The 18034-nt window shown below is 42.9% G+C and overlaps 1 protein-coding gene and 1 long non-coding RNA gene across 3 annotated transcripts in view; one reads left to right on the top strand and one right to left on the bottom strand.

The window, feature by feature from the left end:
• Positions 1–18034, top strand: part of FBXL13 (F-box and leucine rich repeat protein 13) — a 234129-nt gene that overhangs the window by 4492 nt on the left and 211603 nt on the right. Inside the window, exons 2-3 of one of the 2 annotated variants that reach the window (XM_077471772.1) lie at positions 3943–4046; positions 16284–16377. In XM_077471772.1, the coding sequence (XP_077327898.1) occupies positions 3943–4046; positions 16284–16377 (198 nt within the window). Of the gene's footprint in view, positions 1–3942; positions 4047–16266; positions 16378–18034 lie in introns of both variants that reach the window. The other variant, XM_077471773.1, reaches the window with a different exon arrangement.
• Positions 9329–16352, bottom strand: LOC143962498 (uncharacterized). The gene is made up of 2 exons (XR_013270711.1): positions 16294–16352; positions 9329–13609 (listed from the first exon to the last, which is right to left on the bottom strand). It is a non-coding gene; the product is annotated as an uncharacterized LOC143962498 (long non-coding RNA).

Below are 18034 nucleotides of genomic sequence, written 5' to 3'. Positions count from 1 at the left end.
GCTCCCTGTACCATCTGGATAGAAGTTAAATTTTTTTTTTCCTGTGTATAAAACAACTTTTGCCAGTCGACCACAGTAAGCTCCTTCCCAAAGCCCGTGGACCACCTCCTGGTGTAAGCTGGGAGTTGATCGTGTAGTAGGGCATGTAACAATTTGTAGATGGAGGAGAGTAAATGTCTAGGTGTTTCTGAAAGAGAGCACAGCTGTTCATAACCAGTAAAAGATCTATGAATCTGAGAGGAAGAGAATAGAGAAGAGCAGAACGTGGATAGTCTAAATGCAGTGAGACAATTACCCTGTCCCTCAGGGACAGTAGGGGGACTGGAGTTGGAGCATACAAAGGAATTAGCTACAGGCCAAGAGGAATGACCGAACGAGCTCACTGCGGAAGAAGCCCTTCCCTGGGGCAAAGCTGGGTGATCAAATAAAGACGTGAGGGGAGAAGGATCAGTAGACAGAAGGGAGGACATCCCCCTCTTATACCAGAGATGGTCAGGGGATAAGAAGAATGCCTCTGTAGTTCCCATCCATGGCCCCAAAGAAGGTCTTGTTCCACCATGGTGGAAGCCTTGGTGAAGGGATAAGGAAACCATTCCAGCACCCAAGCAAAAAGTGCCGCCTTGTGGTAAAGCTCAAAACCTGGCAACCCCACTGCTCCCTGGAGCTTGGGAAAAGTGAGCAATGTATAGCGAATGCGCGAAAGACTTTGATGCCAGATAAAGCGGATCAACATGGATCGTAAAGAGGTAAAGAAGCGTTTAGGAACAGTAATGGGGAGTACTATAGAGTAGGCACAGTGTTAGATTGTTGTTCACCATATCCCCACTGAAACATTTATAAAGAATTGTGCAATTTTTTTAAATAAAGTAATGCAATATTTAAATAAATATTGCAATAGGTATAAAAAAAGAATGCGTTTTGGGACCACGGCTGCAATACGTAGACCATCACTTTTAATTTATCACTTAAAATTTATTATCAACCAGTAACGAAAAAACTAAAATAGATATACAGTACTTGGGCTCCAGAAAATATTAGTGGAAGTCTACAAAATCATTTAAAACTTGGAAAATACAACTATAGAAAATATTTATATCATAATAACCTAGCCTTGCACCTGTATCAAAAGGCTAGATTTGAAACATGGCAAAATTTGATTCAAGTGCCCAATTCTGTATTGCAGCCATCTGATACAGATACCATGTGGCTCCACAAACTTCAATTTTATTGAAAGTAGGCACAGAATATAATGAAAAAAGCAATCCTGAAAAAACTAGGACTTGTATTGCCCAGAGTTGGGCTTTAAGGATGGAGGGGTTAAGTATAGGACATTAGTTGTTGAAGACTTAAATGGGGGGGGGGGGCTCCTCCTCTCTTGCTGGTGCTCCCCAATAGGAAACTGATTCCCATGGGGGCATTCCTGCAGGCTTGCTTCCAAGCTCCGCTGCTATGTCCATTATCCCCGCCCCAGCTCCCTCATCACTGGAGTTGATTGACAGGAGTGTGAGCCAAATGGCTCCCGCTGCTATAGATCTGCCCAAGGAGGAGCGACAAAGCCAGAAGCACATGCACAACGCTGGATCTCGATGGGATTCACGTAAGTATAAGGGGGCACTGAACAGGAGGGCGGGGCCAAGAGCATTGAAGAGGGACCCGAGAAGAGGAGGATCTGGGCTGCTATATGCAAATCCACTGCAACAGAGAAGGTAAGTATAACATGTTTGTTATTTTCATAGGAAAAAAAAACGAGCCTTTACAGTCACTTTAACCACTAGCCGACCAGCCGCAGTCGTTATACGGCAGCAGGTCAGCTCTCCTGCTCAGATCGGCATAGCTGTATGGCAGCTCCTGCAGGTGCAGTAGCGGGCACGTGCCACCGGTGGCGCGCGCTAGCATCCGCTGCACACTGCGGGAGTGTGCCCATGGGTAGGGAGGACTCGAAGTCCATCGGCGACCCATGATCGCCTAGTACAGAGGCAGAATGGGGATCTGCCTTTGTAAACAAGGCGGATCCCCATTCTGACAGATGGCATGACAGAGATCTACTGTTCCCAGTCATTGGGAACAGTGATCTCTGTCATGTCTCTGCCAGCCCATCCCCCCTACAGTTAGAACACACTGAGGAAACACACTTAGCCCCTTGATCGCCCTCTACTGTTAACCCCTTCCCTGCCAGTGTCATTTTTACATTGATCAGTGCTTTTTTTTGTGTAATTTGGGGTCAGATTTGTCCGCAGCAATGTCGCAGTCCCACTAAAAATTGCAGATCGCCGCCATTACTAGTAAAAACAATAAAAAAAAGTTCCTAAATTCATTGCATAGTTTGTACATGCGGTAAGTTTTGCGCAAACCAATCGATATAGGCCTATTGCGATATTTTCTTTTTTTTTAACCAAAAAATGTAGAACAATATGTATATCAGCCTAAACTGATGAATACATTTGTTTTTATATATATTTTTTTGGATATGTATTATAGCAAAAACTAAAAAACATATATATTTTTTTTAAATTGTTGCTCTTTGTTTATAGCGCAAAAAATAAAAAACACATAGGTGATCAAATACCACCAAAAGAAAGAGCTATTTGTGGGGGGAAAAAAGCACAATTTTGTTTGAGTACAACATCGCACAACCATGCAGTTATCGCAATGCACGACCATGCAGTTATCATTAAGGGGGCAAATCCTTCCAGGGCTGAAGTTGTTAAATAACCGTTTGCTATGCCTAGGGTATTTTTAGGGAATACCGTAAGTCCTCACAAGGATTCTGCAAGCACCACTGGAAGTCCTGGCAGGGAACTTGCTAGCACCATTGGAAACCCTGGCAAGGATTCTGTAAGCACCAATGGAGGTCCTGGCAGCAATTCTTATGCTCCATACACACGATTCGATTTTCAGACAACAAATGTTGGTTATGAAGTTGTTGGCGGAAAGTCTGACCGTGTGTATGCTTCATCGAACATTTGTCGTGGGACTTTCTGCCAACAAATGTTGGCTAGCAGGTTCTCAAATTTTCCGCCAACAAATGTTTGTTGACGGACTTTCCGATCATGTGTACAAAAGTCCACGCATGCTCAGAATCAAGTATGAGCCGGAGCTATAACTAGCATTCGTCTTGAACGTCACTACGTTCGTAATTGTTGGCCAACATTTGTGTGTATGCAAGACAAGTTGGCCAACATCCTTCAAACAAAAATCCAAGTTTTTGTTGTCGGAAAGGCCGATCGTGTGTATGTGGCATAAGAATAATTCCACGTACACACGACCGGACGTTCCATCAGAATAAACTCTGATGGTCTTTCCGACTGAGTTTCGTCTGAACGGACTTGCCTACACACGATCACACCAAAGTCCGTTCATTTTGAACGCGATAACGTATGACGGGACTAGAAAAGGAAGTTCAATAGCCAGTAGCCAATAGCTGCCCTTGTGTCGTATTTGGTCCGTCGGACTAGCACACAGACAAACGTTTTTCCCGATAGGAATTGATTCTGTCGGAAAGATTTAAAACATGTTCTATTTCTAGGTCCGTCGGCTGAAGCCCACACACGATCAGAATATCCGATGAAATTATTCCGTCTGACCTTTTCTGCTGGAAAGTCCGGTCGTGTGTACGTGGCATAAGGGTTCTGAATGTACTGGTAGAGATTCTGCAAGTACCGTGATATATACTCAAGTGATATGATACGGGCTGGATGGATGGTTCGCCCTCATAAATACATTGTCCAGTTTCAGCCAGTAGATTTTGAAGGACAAAATGAAAAAAGATGGAGACGGTGTTTTGTAGGGTGTGTGCCACATATGACTCTTCTACAGGAATGTTTGGCGGCCAGTCTAAATATTCCTGCCTATGAAATAAAATAAGCCAAACTGCAGTTTTGGGTAAGTCTATCAATGCTGTTGTACCTTTGCTAACATTTTGGTTTTATGTTCGGTTTCCAGGCATTACTCTGTGGATTGTGCATTATGTGTCCTGAAAATCCTCTCCAATTTTTGGAACTGAAGATTAAGGAAATCATGGAAAAGGGTCATCAAGCTCTTCTATGGTATTATATGTGTTTACATTTAACATAGTCACTATAAGAAACATCATACATATGAAGTTCACAACATGATTCCTCATAAAGCACAGCGTTGTAAATAATACAATGTATCTAACACATGTAACTTATCCATCTACAACACAACCAGAAACTGTCAACAAAAAGAACATTTATACTGCCCTCAGTAAGGGCCGGTTCACACTGCGACGCGAGGCGAGGCGACGCGGCTCGCCTCGCCTCGCTCCCGCAAGTCGCCCCCATTCAGTACTATGGAACCGTTCTGAGAGGACGACTCGAGTCGCTCCGACTCAGAAAAAAGGTTCCTGTACTACTTCGGGGCGACTTGGGGGGCGACTTGCATTGACTTCTATGCAGAAGTCCTCTGCAAGTCGCCGCTGAGCTCCCCGCAAGTCGCGGCGAGGTAAGTCGGAGACGCCTCGCCGCGGCTCGCTGTGTGAACCGGCCCTTAGCCCTCTTTCACACCGGTGCAGCTTTGAAATTGCGCTACTTCAGAGTAATTTCAAAGCCGCACATCAGTGCAATTTGCACCCATTGCCGATTTTATTGTGGCTTGCGACTTCATTTAAAGGAGAACTCTGGGGTGGTGATTACATTTGCACAGTAGTCCTGTATAGTCTGTTAGGCAAAACTACTGACATTATATTGTTTAAAACTTTGCATTTTGTCCAAAACTCAAGCTGTGATGTCATTATCCTGCTCTGAAAGTTTCTCAGTCCCAAGGGTGTGGGAGGAGGTGTCCCAGAAGCAGCAATGTCAATTCCTATTAATGCTCGTTGCCGCTAACTGAGACTACACATCCCAGCATGCCCTGGAATATAGAGCCTGTGTTGGTGGGACTGTGGGCATGTATACAATGGATTTGAAGTGTGCCACACAGCGGCATCGCCCGCCATCGCTTTGCCCTGCTTGGCTCTCATTTTATGTCCATACACTGCACATTGTTTCCCCACAGTATAATATGGGAAGCTGATGTGATAAGTAGGGCCGGGACAAGGTGTGGGCAGGAGGGGCGGCTGCCCTGGTCACTGTGGTGTCATGTGAGGTGGGAGGGGCACCACAAGGAGATTGAGGGGAGAGGATTTGTGTTAAGAGGAAATTGGAGGGTAATAATCTGGAAGGCAAATTTGGGGAGGTGTGCTAGGAGTGGTGATTTGGGGGGATTTGTGTTGGGAGGGAGGGGCGGGGAACAGGATTTGTGCTAGGAGGGGGAAGTTGGGGCTTTGTGCTAAAAAAAGGTGATTTGGTAGAGGGGAAGGGATTTGTGCTAGGAGGAGAATTTTTTTTTGGGAGAGGGGTGTGCTGTTATGGATGATTGGGGGGGGTATTTGTGCTAGAAGGGGAGCTTTGGGGGGATTTGTGCTAGGATGGGTAATTGGGGGAGGGACATTTTTGCAGAGGGGAGATTTGAAACGGGGGAGAAATTGTGCTCAGAGAGGACATTTGAGAGGTTTATGCTAGGAGGGGGACTTTTTTTTGGGGGGGGGGATTTGTGGTGGAGGCATATGTAGAGAGAGAATTTTAGCTGGGAGGGAGGGGTGGTCCAATGATTTGGAAGGAGGGAATTTCAGTAGGGGGGTAGATTTGTGCTGGGAGGAGGATGAATTTATGCTTGGGGGTAAGCATGGGGATCTTTGTTGATGTATAATGGCCATACATCGTGGGTGGGCGATGGGATGTTCACCCTGGGCTCTAGATGACCTTGTCCCGGCACTGGTGATAAGGTTTGCTTTCTCTGAGCCGTATACATTCTGGTCTGCCAGTGAAGTGTCTGCCTCATAGGAGGAGGGACAGACCAGGAGTGCAGTGGCCGGAGCATCCAATAACACAGCATAGTGGATGGATCAGACTGGGAGTCTGAGTCTTCTGGCTCCACCTATCACAATGAGCAGCAGCGTGATTACCTTGCCTCTACTAAAAACTACAGAAGAGATTGTACAAGACTGGTGGATGAGGAAATAGAGGGCATATCAGCCACCGGTCCTGTGAACAAAATATGAGGGGGAGGCTGGATATCTGACAGCCAATAGAAATGTGCACTGTAAGACCAAAAGTATTTTTAAAGGTATGGAAGCACCTGTACAAATATGTAATAGCATTCCTGCCCGGAGTTCTGCTCTAACAGAAGTCTATGCAAGTCACAATTAAATTGGTAAAAAGTTTGTGTTTGTTCTTCAGCTCATACACCATGCAGTTGCGTGAGATTGACTGCCTCCTATTCACAATGTTCTTCTAATGTACAGCCCCCTTGAGGGGCATGCTTTGCTTAATGCATTTTCTGCTGACTACTCCAGGTTATCGATGTGCCCAGACTGGTTGGATTATTAGGGGACCATTGATGTCCACTGGGCCCCCTTATCAGTACAGATCTATGAGTATGCAATGTCATCCACACCCATTGTGTTTTGGAATGTCTGAGAAGTAATAACTCCCTGAAATAGACCATGATCTCCTCTTGCCTACGCAAATTCCACCCAGCCATTATTGGCCTGCTGGAGACTCACCTCCTGTGGGACAATGTGGGGTTCCTGCAATATGCATAGGTTGGCAAGGCGCATCACTCCACTCATTCTGCTTATTCCCGTGGAGTGAGTGTTGGCCTATCAGGAGCTTGACTCATTGGTAGACGCCTAATGGCAGATGTGTATTTTTATACTGCAAATTGTTTACCATAAGGGTGCTTCTAGCTTTTGTGTACATTTCACCCCTGTTCTCAGGAGACGTGTTTCAGTTGCTGCTGTCGTACCTGGCGAACAAGCCTGATATTCCACTGCTAATCATGGGGGACTTTACTTGCTACCTAGACCCCAGAATGGATAGGCACCCCCCTAGGGGTGACAGGGGTACAGTTCTCAGTCGCCTGCTCTCTGAGGTGGGCTGGACGGATATATGGCACATACGTAACCCAGACACAAAACAATTTTAATTTTTCTCCAAAACCCATGGCTCCCTGTCACGTATTGATCTGTGTGTAGGTACCCCTAACATAATTGACTATACCTCCAGGGTGGAATACTTTCCGCAAGGAGCATCTGATCGTTCCCCCGTGGTCCTATGGTTGATTACCCAGCCCCCCACCTCAGTACCCAAGTCCCCTTGGAAGCTCAATGCCTTCTGGCTTAAGCCGTTCACCTCACCAGAATGGATAGCAGCCCAAATCGATGGCTTTTTTCCAATCTCAATATACCGACACAAAACAAAAATGGGAAACGTTCAAAGCATACCTCAGAGGGGTGTTCATTGTGGAAATCACAAATGTCAAATAAAACTCTTCAGCTCTGCTGGAGCAGGTGGGAGATCAGGTATGACAGCTGGAACTATCCTATATTACAGACCCAACAGACTCTGCAAGGGAGGCATGGATGTCGGCCCAGGAGTCCTTGGATTGCCTGAGATCCTCCACTGCAGAACATAAGAGGTTCTTCACCAAGCTTGGTTTCTATGTGGAGGGGGAAAAAATATGAAACCTACTGATGAAAATTGCTAGATCTCAGCAACAATCCCCAGTTATCACTCTTCCAGTGGACGAGCAGTTAACGATCCTGAACAAATCATATCTGAGCTGGCATCCTTCTACACGGAGACATTTTTGGGTTGAGGGATGGTTATTCAGATACTGATCTTGAGAATTACCTCTCTGGTATTGACTTACCCTCCCTGTCTGAGGGGGCTAGACAACTATTAGAAACACCTCTAACTTTGGAGGAGCTACAGAAGGCAGCGTGCTCCTTTCCCACATGGTCTCCCCATGGAGGTCTTTACCCAATACGGTGAACAGGTACTGCCAAGGCTGCTGGAGGTGTTCAATGCCTCCATTGAAGAGGGGCGCCTCCCACCTTCAATGGCCAGAGTGAATAATTATTGCACATTATTACAGTGGAACCTTGGATTACGAGCATAATCCGTTGCAGGAGAATGCTTTTAATCCAAAGAACTCGCATATCAAAGCGAGTTTCCCCATAGTCAATGGAAACAAAGATAATTCTTTCCGCGCTGACTTCTGTTGAATGCAATACTGCATGTGGCCAGATGTGGGGGGTGGGCGCTAGAGAGTCTCGGGACAGCTCGGCTGAGCTCGGAAAGGCTCGGAAACATTTCCGAGTATTTTCGAGTGATTCCACGTATTTCCAAATGGCTTCGAACTGTTCCCGAGTGTCACCGGTGCCCCCGTACCTCTGGCCAAATGCGGTACTGCACACCCCATTGGCTTGAATCCTGCTCATTTTTGTGAGACAACACTCGTAAACTGAGTCACCGAGTCAGGATTAAAAAAAAAAAAGTTGCTCTTCTTTCAAATCACTCATTAACCGCGTTACTCGTAAACCAAGGTTCCACTGTACTCTGCTCAGTTATCACAGGAGCGATCTTGCTCACTGTGTCCTATTCCTGACAGTCTCCCCCCCCCCCCCGCATCCAGTGGAAGAGGAGAGGAGGGAAGCCGGCTGCAGGGGATGAGGGGGGGGCGGAAGAGAACACGGGGGCCCGAGGAGAACAGGGGGGGGCAGAGGAGGACATGGAGGGGGCCGGGGGAGGAGCACACAGAACAGTCGGGAATGATCAGTGGGAGTTCACGAGGCGATTGCGGGTGTGCGGGTGTGCGGGAGCCGCCACAGAAATGCAAGTGACTCCCGCACCTCGCGGGAGACTTGAGATGTATGCACTATGCAATCTGATTGTACAATCTCTGTACAATTTTGTATAGATTTACCAAAACTATGGACTTATAATAGGAGGACCCACCTGTACAATCAATTCAATTTGTATCAAAATCAGGCAGGCACTTGCACTACATAGCTGATGGTAGATCCAAAGGAGATTGTATTGTGTATGGCCAAGGAAGAAGTAGGAAAGTGGGGGGGGGGGAGGGGGAATTAAAAGATATGGTCCAAAGTGTTAAAGCACACCCTGTTCTGTGATGCAGTAAGGCAAGATGGGATATGAGGTTACCTGGATAGTCATATGATGATATAGGAAGTCAGGTTTCCGAAAGCATTTTTAAAAATTTTGAACAGAGAGGTGAAGATTCAAAACTGCCATGGACTAGGTAAGTGAGAGATAAGCACATTGGGATGGCTTGGGCAGAAAGGACATTAGGAAAGGCTTCTATTGATAGTGAAAAGTGAAATTCTGCCTAAAAAGGTGAACTTAGCCTTTAAGTGAAAGCAATGGAGGCAATCCTGCATAGATCACACACAGCAGCAACTCTGGGCTCCAGGAATGTAGATGGATGAATGGATGGCTCCCACAAAGGAAAAAAACTCATAGTGTAATTTTGCTTAATTTAAAACATTTATTGGTGTCCAAGTATATATATACTCACAAGAAAAGTGAAGATCAGAGGCACTGTGACATATGCAGGCAGGGTAGTGAAGTCCCACTGTAGGTAATAGTGTTTGCTGACAATTAAATATTCAAACCAGCTCTGTAGGTGTCAGAGTGCTCTGAGACCCACACACACAACATCAATGAGATCCATCCATTCTCACTGGCTCTGCCTCCAACGTGTTTCGTCATCTAACTTCATCACGAAGATGGATGAGTTATTATAGCTCCATCACTTATTTATTGTATGATAATTTTCTAAAATGTCCAGTTGACAAATATATATGTCAACAAGCTGTATATTCTTTATTTTTTCTGTGAATTGAACATGAATCTGTTGAAAGCGCTATCTTCTCATCAATCATTATTTTATCTTGTGAAGTGTTATTTTATTACCTACCTCAAACAGCTTATTTTCGCTTTATAAACAACTATAGAAACTTCCAGTTATCGCCACTCTTAAGCTGTCATTGTAACATTTTTGCTGTCAGGCCCTGCCTTCTATTTTTCACCTCAAGTGACTGGACCATATTTGCTATTTATTAACTTTTTTTATTTCTTTCTTTTTTTTTTTTTTTGTTATCTTCACAGTTTTTTTATTTACAGCTTTCCCCAAACCATATATTTTTTGAAAGCACAGACCCTACAGAATTGAAAGATAATGTTACTGATTTTGTACGCTCCATGATAGTTTTGCCCAAGTGTTTATCAAAATTTATATTGTTCATGAAAATACCGTAAAATCATTGTTAGCACATACAAACACAAAATAACATGCAACAAGATGGTCGCCGGAGTCTCTATGATCGTTCGGAGGCCGGGCACGATGTTATGACGTCATGCATTCAAATAACCGCGCCACCTCGACTGGGAAGCCGTGATAATTTTTTATTTTTTTTTATTTTAGGCTTCCCAGCCTAGAGGTGAGATGTGGGGTCTTATTGACCCCATATCTCACTGTAAATAGGTCCAATCATGCCATATTCCTATTACAAGGGATGTTTACATTCCTTGTAATAGGAATAAAAGTAATCAAAATTTTTTTTAAAGTGTCAAACAAAAAAATAAAATAAAATTAACAATAAAAAAATAAAAATAAATTTAAAGCGCCCCTGTCCCCATGAGCTCGTACGCAGAAGCAAACGCATACATAAGTCCCGCCGACATATGAAAACGGTGTGCAAACCACACATGTGAGATATCGCCGCAAAAGTTAGAGCGAGAGCAATAATTCTAGCCATAGACCTCCTCTGTATCTCAAAACATGTAACCAGTAAAAATTTTTCAAGTGTCGCCTATGAGGATTTTTAAATATCAAAATTTGGCGCCATTTCACGAGCATGTGCAATTTTGAAGCGTGACATGTTGGGTATCTATTTACTTGGCATACCTTCATCTTTCACATTATGCAAAAAAATTGGGCTAACTTTACTGTTTTTTTTTTTTAAAGCATGAAACCATTTTTGTTCTGAAAAAAACAACCGCCATTGTATTCTCTAGGGTCTTTGCTAAAAAAAACATATATAATGTTTGGGGGTTCTATGTAATTTTCTAGCAAAAAATATATGAATTTTACATGTAGGAGAGAAATGTCAGGGCGTGAAGTGGTTAATAACAACAGTCACCCTTTACCTCACAATCCACAGAGTTCCCCTTACATCTGAATCTGCAGAGTTCCCCTTTGCATTTGAACTTGCAGAGTTCCCCTTTACATTTGAACTTGCAGAGTGCCCCCAGGGGGGAATGAGTCATTAGATGGCCAATCAGAGCTGCAGGGCTGGAGGTGTGGCTCTGTTTAAATCCAGGAAGTGAACAGGCAGCAGCTTCAGCTGCCCACAGTAAAATGGCTGCAACCAGACTTAGTGGAGGGAGATTTCTGTAGCATATTTGGCAAGTACAGAATCACAGTATATATAAAATAATATGCAAAGTGGTTGGAGGGAAGCTTTAGAATGGCAAAGATGTTTTTATTACAAATTATATGAGCAGACTGCAGTCCCTCTTTAATAAATCAGGAAAATAAAGGTTTGAAAATAGCAACTGTTGCTAAATTAAATTGACAGGGATTGAAGCAGGCAGGAGGTGGCCAGATCGGAAAAGGCATGGGGAGAGGGGACAGGAATCAGAGCAGGGTTTTGGAGAGGTGGCAGGCTCAGAGAATATCAGCAGGTGGGGCAGCAGTGTAAAACAAGTTATGATCTCTTCAGGGAAGCTGACGGCTTAGTTGCACCTAGCTCTGTAGATGTGATCTGGCAGCCTATGATATTGAAAAGACTGCAGCAAGTGTCCCTACCTGTGACTCCTGCATATTTCTAATAAAAGCAGCAGGATTGTTTATGCACAGTGGGAGCACAGGTAGGGCCTTGTCAATGTCATCAGCAGCCACTCAGCTGCAAGACTACATCTACAGATCTAGGTGCAAGAAGCAGCAGCCACCTTTACACACTTTGTGGACTTGTTAGCTGCCGGTAATATCCATTCACAAAAAGGGAAAATCTCGGGCACACCTGCCTATAAATCCAGTCACTGAAACGACCATCAGCTTACAGCTTTAGAAAATGCAGTCCACATAAGGGTTACTGAGATGGCTTCCGATGTAACCCTTATGTCTATGACAGTAAAAAGGGATAATGGCCAAAAGGGATGTGTCCTGAATGTGTCCATGTGTGGCAGGTGGTGTCGGCTCTTTAAGAGACACAGCAGGGGTTATATGTGAACCCTCGCCTTGTAAAACAACCCATTTGGTTTAAAATAGAAATAAAAAGCAAAACATTTGTGTATTTATATTAAAATATTAGTGATCACATAACCTCTGTTCTCAGCTGCATAAATATCCTTATAAATGGGCACTAGTGAGGGAATACAAATTAAAGAAAGCCCACATAAATTACCTCATTAGAGGCTAAAGCCGCGTACACACGGGCAGACTGTATGGCCTACTTAGTCCGTCGAAACACATTTCAGCGGACAGTCCGCTCGTGTGTGGGCTTCAGCTGACTTTTTCAGCGTGCAGTCTGGCGTACTAAGTATTTCGGATTTTTCTAAATACTGTCCGTCATACTTTGGTTTCAGCGGACAATCCGCTCGTCAGTAGGCTAGTTCGACGGACTAAGAATGGCGCATGCTCAGAAAGGATTTACACGGCGAAAGGTTGCATTGCTGTGTATTGGACTTCCTATTTTTAGTCCCGTCGTACGTGCTGTACACGTCATCGCGCAAGCTTTCGACGGACTGTTTGTGCATCCGTGTGTGGTCAAGTCCGTTCATTCAAAAGTAGGACGGACTGTCCGTCGGATTGTATGACGGACTAAGTAGGCCATACAATCCGCCCGTGTGTACGCGGTTTAAGAGTTAGCCATGAGGAATAATTATTTTTGGCCAAGAGACAAATATTATAACCAGACTGGGGGTGTGGCGATGGGGGCTCGTTACGCCCCAAGTGTGGCTAATGTAGCACTCAATATGTGGGAGTATGAAACTATTTTCAAAAACGGAGACAAGTCATTGGCCTTTTACAAAAGGTACATAGATGACGTGATCCTGTTTTGGAAAGGGTAGGTTGAGAGTTTTCACATATTTTTGGCACAAATTAATGAAAATCAATATGGCCTAAAGTTTACTGCAGAATGTAGTGATACATCTGTCAACTTTTTGGATCTAACAATAACAAAAAATCATAGGAATTTTGACATTAAAACTTTTTTCAAGACAACGGATGGAAACGGCTATGTGCCTACACACAGCTGTCATCACCCACGGTGGATAGGGGCAGTCCCTAAGGGACAATATATGAGACTCAAGCGTAACTGTGCCAAAGGTTCCTGAAAAAGGGATACCCAGAGAACGACTTGAATAAAGCATTGGCACAAGTGTCCGTGATGGACAGGCAATCCATATTGATCACCAAACCCAAACCTGAATACAAGGATGAAGTGGCTTTTGAGTCAGGATTTACTAGACAATATAAAAAAGGAGGCCATAATCAAAAAACATTGGCCCATTCCGTTGAAAGATAAAGATTTGTAATCCCTCATTCCATCTAAACCCACATTTATTTATAGGAGGGCCCCAGGGCTGAGGAACGAAATAGCTCGGAATGTACCAGACCCACCTAGGAAACCGTCTACTTTTTTGAATGGGTCTGGGTTTCATTTTTGTACCAGGTGCAAAGCCTTCAGAATTACAAGAAGACCAGGAACCTCCCAAGAAAGTTGCACATTTCCAATCTGTAGTAACCAAAGAGAAATTTAAAATCAAATCACTTATTACATGTAACTCAGATCACGTCACATACGTTTTAGAATGTCCTTGTTCGCTCCAATATGTAGGACGTACAACTCAACAACTAAAAGTTAGAATAAATGAACATCTAACGAATATAAAGAAAGGCTTCCCAAATCATAGTGTCTCAAGACATTTTAAATTATATCACAAAAGTGACCCCACTCTTTGCACATTTTACGGGATTGATAAAATTGTAAAACATTGGAGGGGCACAAATATGAAAAGAGAAATTTCTAAAAATGAAACTAAGTGGATATACAAACTAAGAAGTATGCAGCCATTAGGAATGAACATAGAACTAGATCTAAATAGTTTTTTGTCTAATGAATAGCCAAGTGTGAATAATTATAATTTAGGAATATATTGTTTTTTCTATTGGCTGCTTATTTTACATCTAAACTCAGTGAGATAACAATTTTTTGGAAGGTGGGATCTGGTCATAAATGTTTTTATATATTGGTAGTATATTATATGCCGCCATCTTGAGGATTTTTGTGAGAATTACGTAGTCTAATTTAACAAAAAAAGGGGATATTTTATTAAATTATTCAAGATTAATGTGTTGTAATATATGGGGTAGGATAAAGGGTTAAGAAAGTAAATCTTTCGGATTTCTTGCTATTGCTATATATATATTTTTATATTTTTTAATCTTGGTGGCGATTTGTTATTATAATAATTTAGCTTATATCGTTCCTAAACCGGGACTGAGGCTGCGCCCTAATAATTATTCACAGTATAAAAAATGTGACCACTAGTGTCCAGGTACGCTTCCTGAAGACGTAAGCATACGAAACGGACGTCAAGGTGGTACCTGGTCACGTTTTTTACTTGCCTACGCAACTTCCTGTCTGGCTGGTTGTCGGTGTGAATTGGTTGAACACACGCCTTTATGCGGAGGGGGAACTAAGGCGAACGGAGGCGATTCCATACAGCATACAGACTCCACACAGCAGTCCATATCCGATATACCAGCAGCCCCTGTGCTGGGATAGGCACTTTTTAATGTAAGGAGTTAACTTGGCTTATTTTTATTATCTGAATTTTAATAAAACAGTATTATGCTATGGATACTATTTGCTTTCTTGATATATCCTGCCTGTACCACTAAGGAGGAAGATCTTTAGAATCTCCATATCTCATCTGTATGTGAGCAAGCACTAGCCTGCAAAGCGCAGTTTGATTGTCTTTCTTAGGAAGGAAGTCAAACTGATCTGGTAAGCAGATTATTTATTCATTCCACTTTGGGGGTTCACGGTTGCCTAAATTTGGTGAAGGATCACGCTGTGCTCTCATGCCTAGTGTGGTCAGTTTTTAAGGAACTCCAGGGATTTCACACAAAGGAAGCAATACAAAGAGAACAGGATACTTTTTCATATAAATACATGGTACAACAGACAAATATCAGGAATAGGAAATGTTGGGTTGACATATTCTTTTGTGAAAGAGAGGACTGGCAAGACAGGAGGGGTTTGAGTTGGAAGGACTGCTAATTGCTATGTAGGATTGGCCACACACATGGGGGAACACTCCAGGGCTGACTAGCCCATATAGCACCACTATGTTTGGCTCACTTCCCTTTTGTTACTTGGACCACATTGACCTGAAAAGGAGGATGTTTCTCTTTTTCATTGTGGACTTTTGCGTTTGTTGCTGTTAAGCCTTGTGAGGTTACTAAAGGACTATATTGCTCCACAAAGCCAGTGTACTGCTTTCCTGCAAACCCCACAAACTTCAAAACTGGTGGACACAACTGAAAGGGACATTACCCTCCTAGAAATGAAGGATCTAGATCTAGAGATTGAGGAAATATTGAAGCAATTACTACCGGCTAACACTGCCCCCCACAGTAATATGGAGGTTCAGTAAAGGGAACCAGATAACCACCATTAGGGAGACCACAGCATCACAAACAAGGACTCTGAGTGAGGCAGTGCAGTCAAAGCTGTGAGACAATCAGATGTTGCCCCTGGCAACCATGCTGCAGCCAGTGCAAGTCATTTATTACAAAAGCTGGCAACGTTTGAGAGAACAGAATAAAGAGAAGGTTGGCAGAAGGTGCCCTATGTACTCCTCAGGAGACTCACAAAAGTCATATTATGACAACATCACTTTTGAAGACACTAAGACATATAATTGCCTAAGACTTGACTTTCTAAAACCCCATACACACTATCAGATTTTCTGCTGATTTTTGTCTTTAGATTTACCAAAACCATGTAGTGCAAGGGCCTGCCTGATTGCATACAAATTGAAACTCCTAAGGTTTTACCTCATATGGTTTTGGTAAATCTGAAGGAAAAAATCTGCAGAAAATCTGATAGTGTGTATGGGGCTTAAGACATCTAGGAGTGACAGCATCAGTCAGAGTACAATGGGTGCATCATTGGAGCTACCAGTTAGATCAGTCAACACAGTTGCAAGTGCACAATCTTATCCAGTTGGTCACTAAGTGGCTGCAGGTATACACCTTGACGGGACCCCAAACTGTATTATTTTGGGCAATGTATTCGCATATCAAATGTCTGTATTTCTGCTAAGCTAAGGCGTGTAATATGAAGAAAAGCCGTCTCTATCCTATTATTTCCTGCTATTTCAGCTCTACATTTTTAATAGGGATACTTACATAGATGAAGCAAGAAAACCAAAGATAAAGACAATGACAGGAAGCTATCTTGAATATCTGTTTGGACAAGATGAAGATCAGTTGGTAATTACATTCTTTACATGTTTTCAATTATGTAAATCTCATAACAGTGTTCTTTTTTTTCTGTTAAAGATGAGAATAATTATTTTGTCTTACACAATAAAGCAACTGGTTTGAGTTACTTTAAATGGTTTACTCATTACATTAATTTGTAGTGTCCTACCTTAAAGTGGTTGAAAAGGCTAAAACTCTTTACCTTAATGCATTTTCTCCATTACTTAAATGAAATAAAAAATACTTTTTGGTACTGCTCCCCTCTGCCCTCCTAAATACTTACCTGAGCTAATTCTCAATCCAGCGCTGGGCCCGAGAGCAGCGGTGCTCTTTCCCTCCCCACTGGACTCAGTGAGAGCAGCGGAAGCCATTGGCTCATTCTGCTGTCAATCAAATCCACTGATGAGGGAGTTGGGAATGGAGCCGAGATGCACATGGCAATGCGTGTCAATAGGGGGGCACTCAGAAGGCAGGAGGAGCCAGAAGCGCCGGCAGGGGGACCCCAGAAGAGGAGGATCAGGGCTGCTCTTTGCAAAACCATACAAAGCAGGTAAGTATAACATGTTTAGTATTTTAAAAAAATCCTTTACAATCACTTTAAACGTTTTGCTTTTAATTAATATTGTAATATAACTTTTGTTTACTTATATGCGTTTACTTATATTCCACAAAAATGAGCTGTGCAGCTAACCTAGGCTGATTTACAAAACAAAAAAATGCTCTTAAGAAAAAATGTGTAGTGCCAAAAGTAAAGTGAAAGTTTTGTGAAAGAAATAAAGTTAAAAAAATTGTGTTAAAAGTGAAAAAATGCTAGAGTGAAAGAAAGTCCAATCTTGTGCATGGAAATCAACAATAAATAACCAATGTAGTGAAAAAAATATAGATTTTAATGCACACTCCCATGATAGGAACAGCAATTATAGGTGAAAACACAATAGTTCAGTGCAAAGATGTGCACAGACTAGTGTCTGCTCCCCAAAGCTTTTCGTCCAATAGGACGTTATCAAGGGGTCAAAAAAAAAAAATGCTCCAGCTAAACAGAATGTTTTCTTTTGTATCTTAAAATGGAATTTCAGTCCACCTTGTTAATTGTCTCCCCCCTTCCCTCCCTTGGGTGTCACTATTTGGGTCCTGGCAGAACCCATCAGTGCATCTGCGCAAGCGCAATGACAGTGAAGGTTTCCAGCTTCCTTGTTAGTGGTCTTTGCGCATGTGTGGCAAAACCCAAGCATGCAAAGATACTGGGTACAATGGCGCATGTGCAGTTGTGTCTCACGGTCTCTCAGGATCTGAGCCCTGCGTCACATCTGCTCACCTACTGGAGGTGGTGGCAAAAGTGGAAGTGCTGCTTTGCAGTAAAAATAAAGTCCATTGCTAATGTCTAGTACACACAATGAGAAAATTGGATGAAATATACCACTTTTGAAGTGAATGTACAATAATCTGATGGTTAGTACACAGTTTTCAAGAGCCGATCACGACAGTGCATCCAAAATTATCCAAAGGGATAAACACAAAAAATGTTTTTGTATTTTCGTCCGAAAAAAAATTAGAAGATTAAGACCATGCATGCTTGAAAACTAAAGAATACATTAAAATACTACACATTACATCACTTCTGAAGTTGTATTCTGTCGTACGAGAATTTTTGTAACTTTAGCAACCT

Source organism: Lithobates pipiens, unplaced genomic scaffold (assembly GCF_037356315.1).
Source record: "Lithobates pipiens isolate NorthernLeopardFrog02 unplaced genomic scaffold, aLitPip1_a1.2 Scaffold_8, whole genome shotgun sequence".
In the NCBI taxonomy this organism is placed as follows: domain Eukaryota; kingdom Metazoa; phylum Chordata; class Amphibia; order Anura; family Ranidae; genus Lithobates; species Lithobates pipiens.
This window is presented reverse-complemented; position numbering and strand designations above follow the sequence as displayed.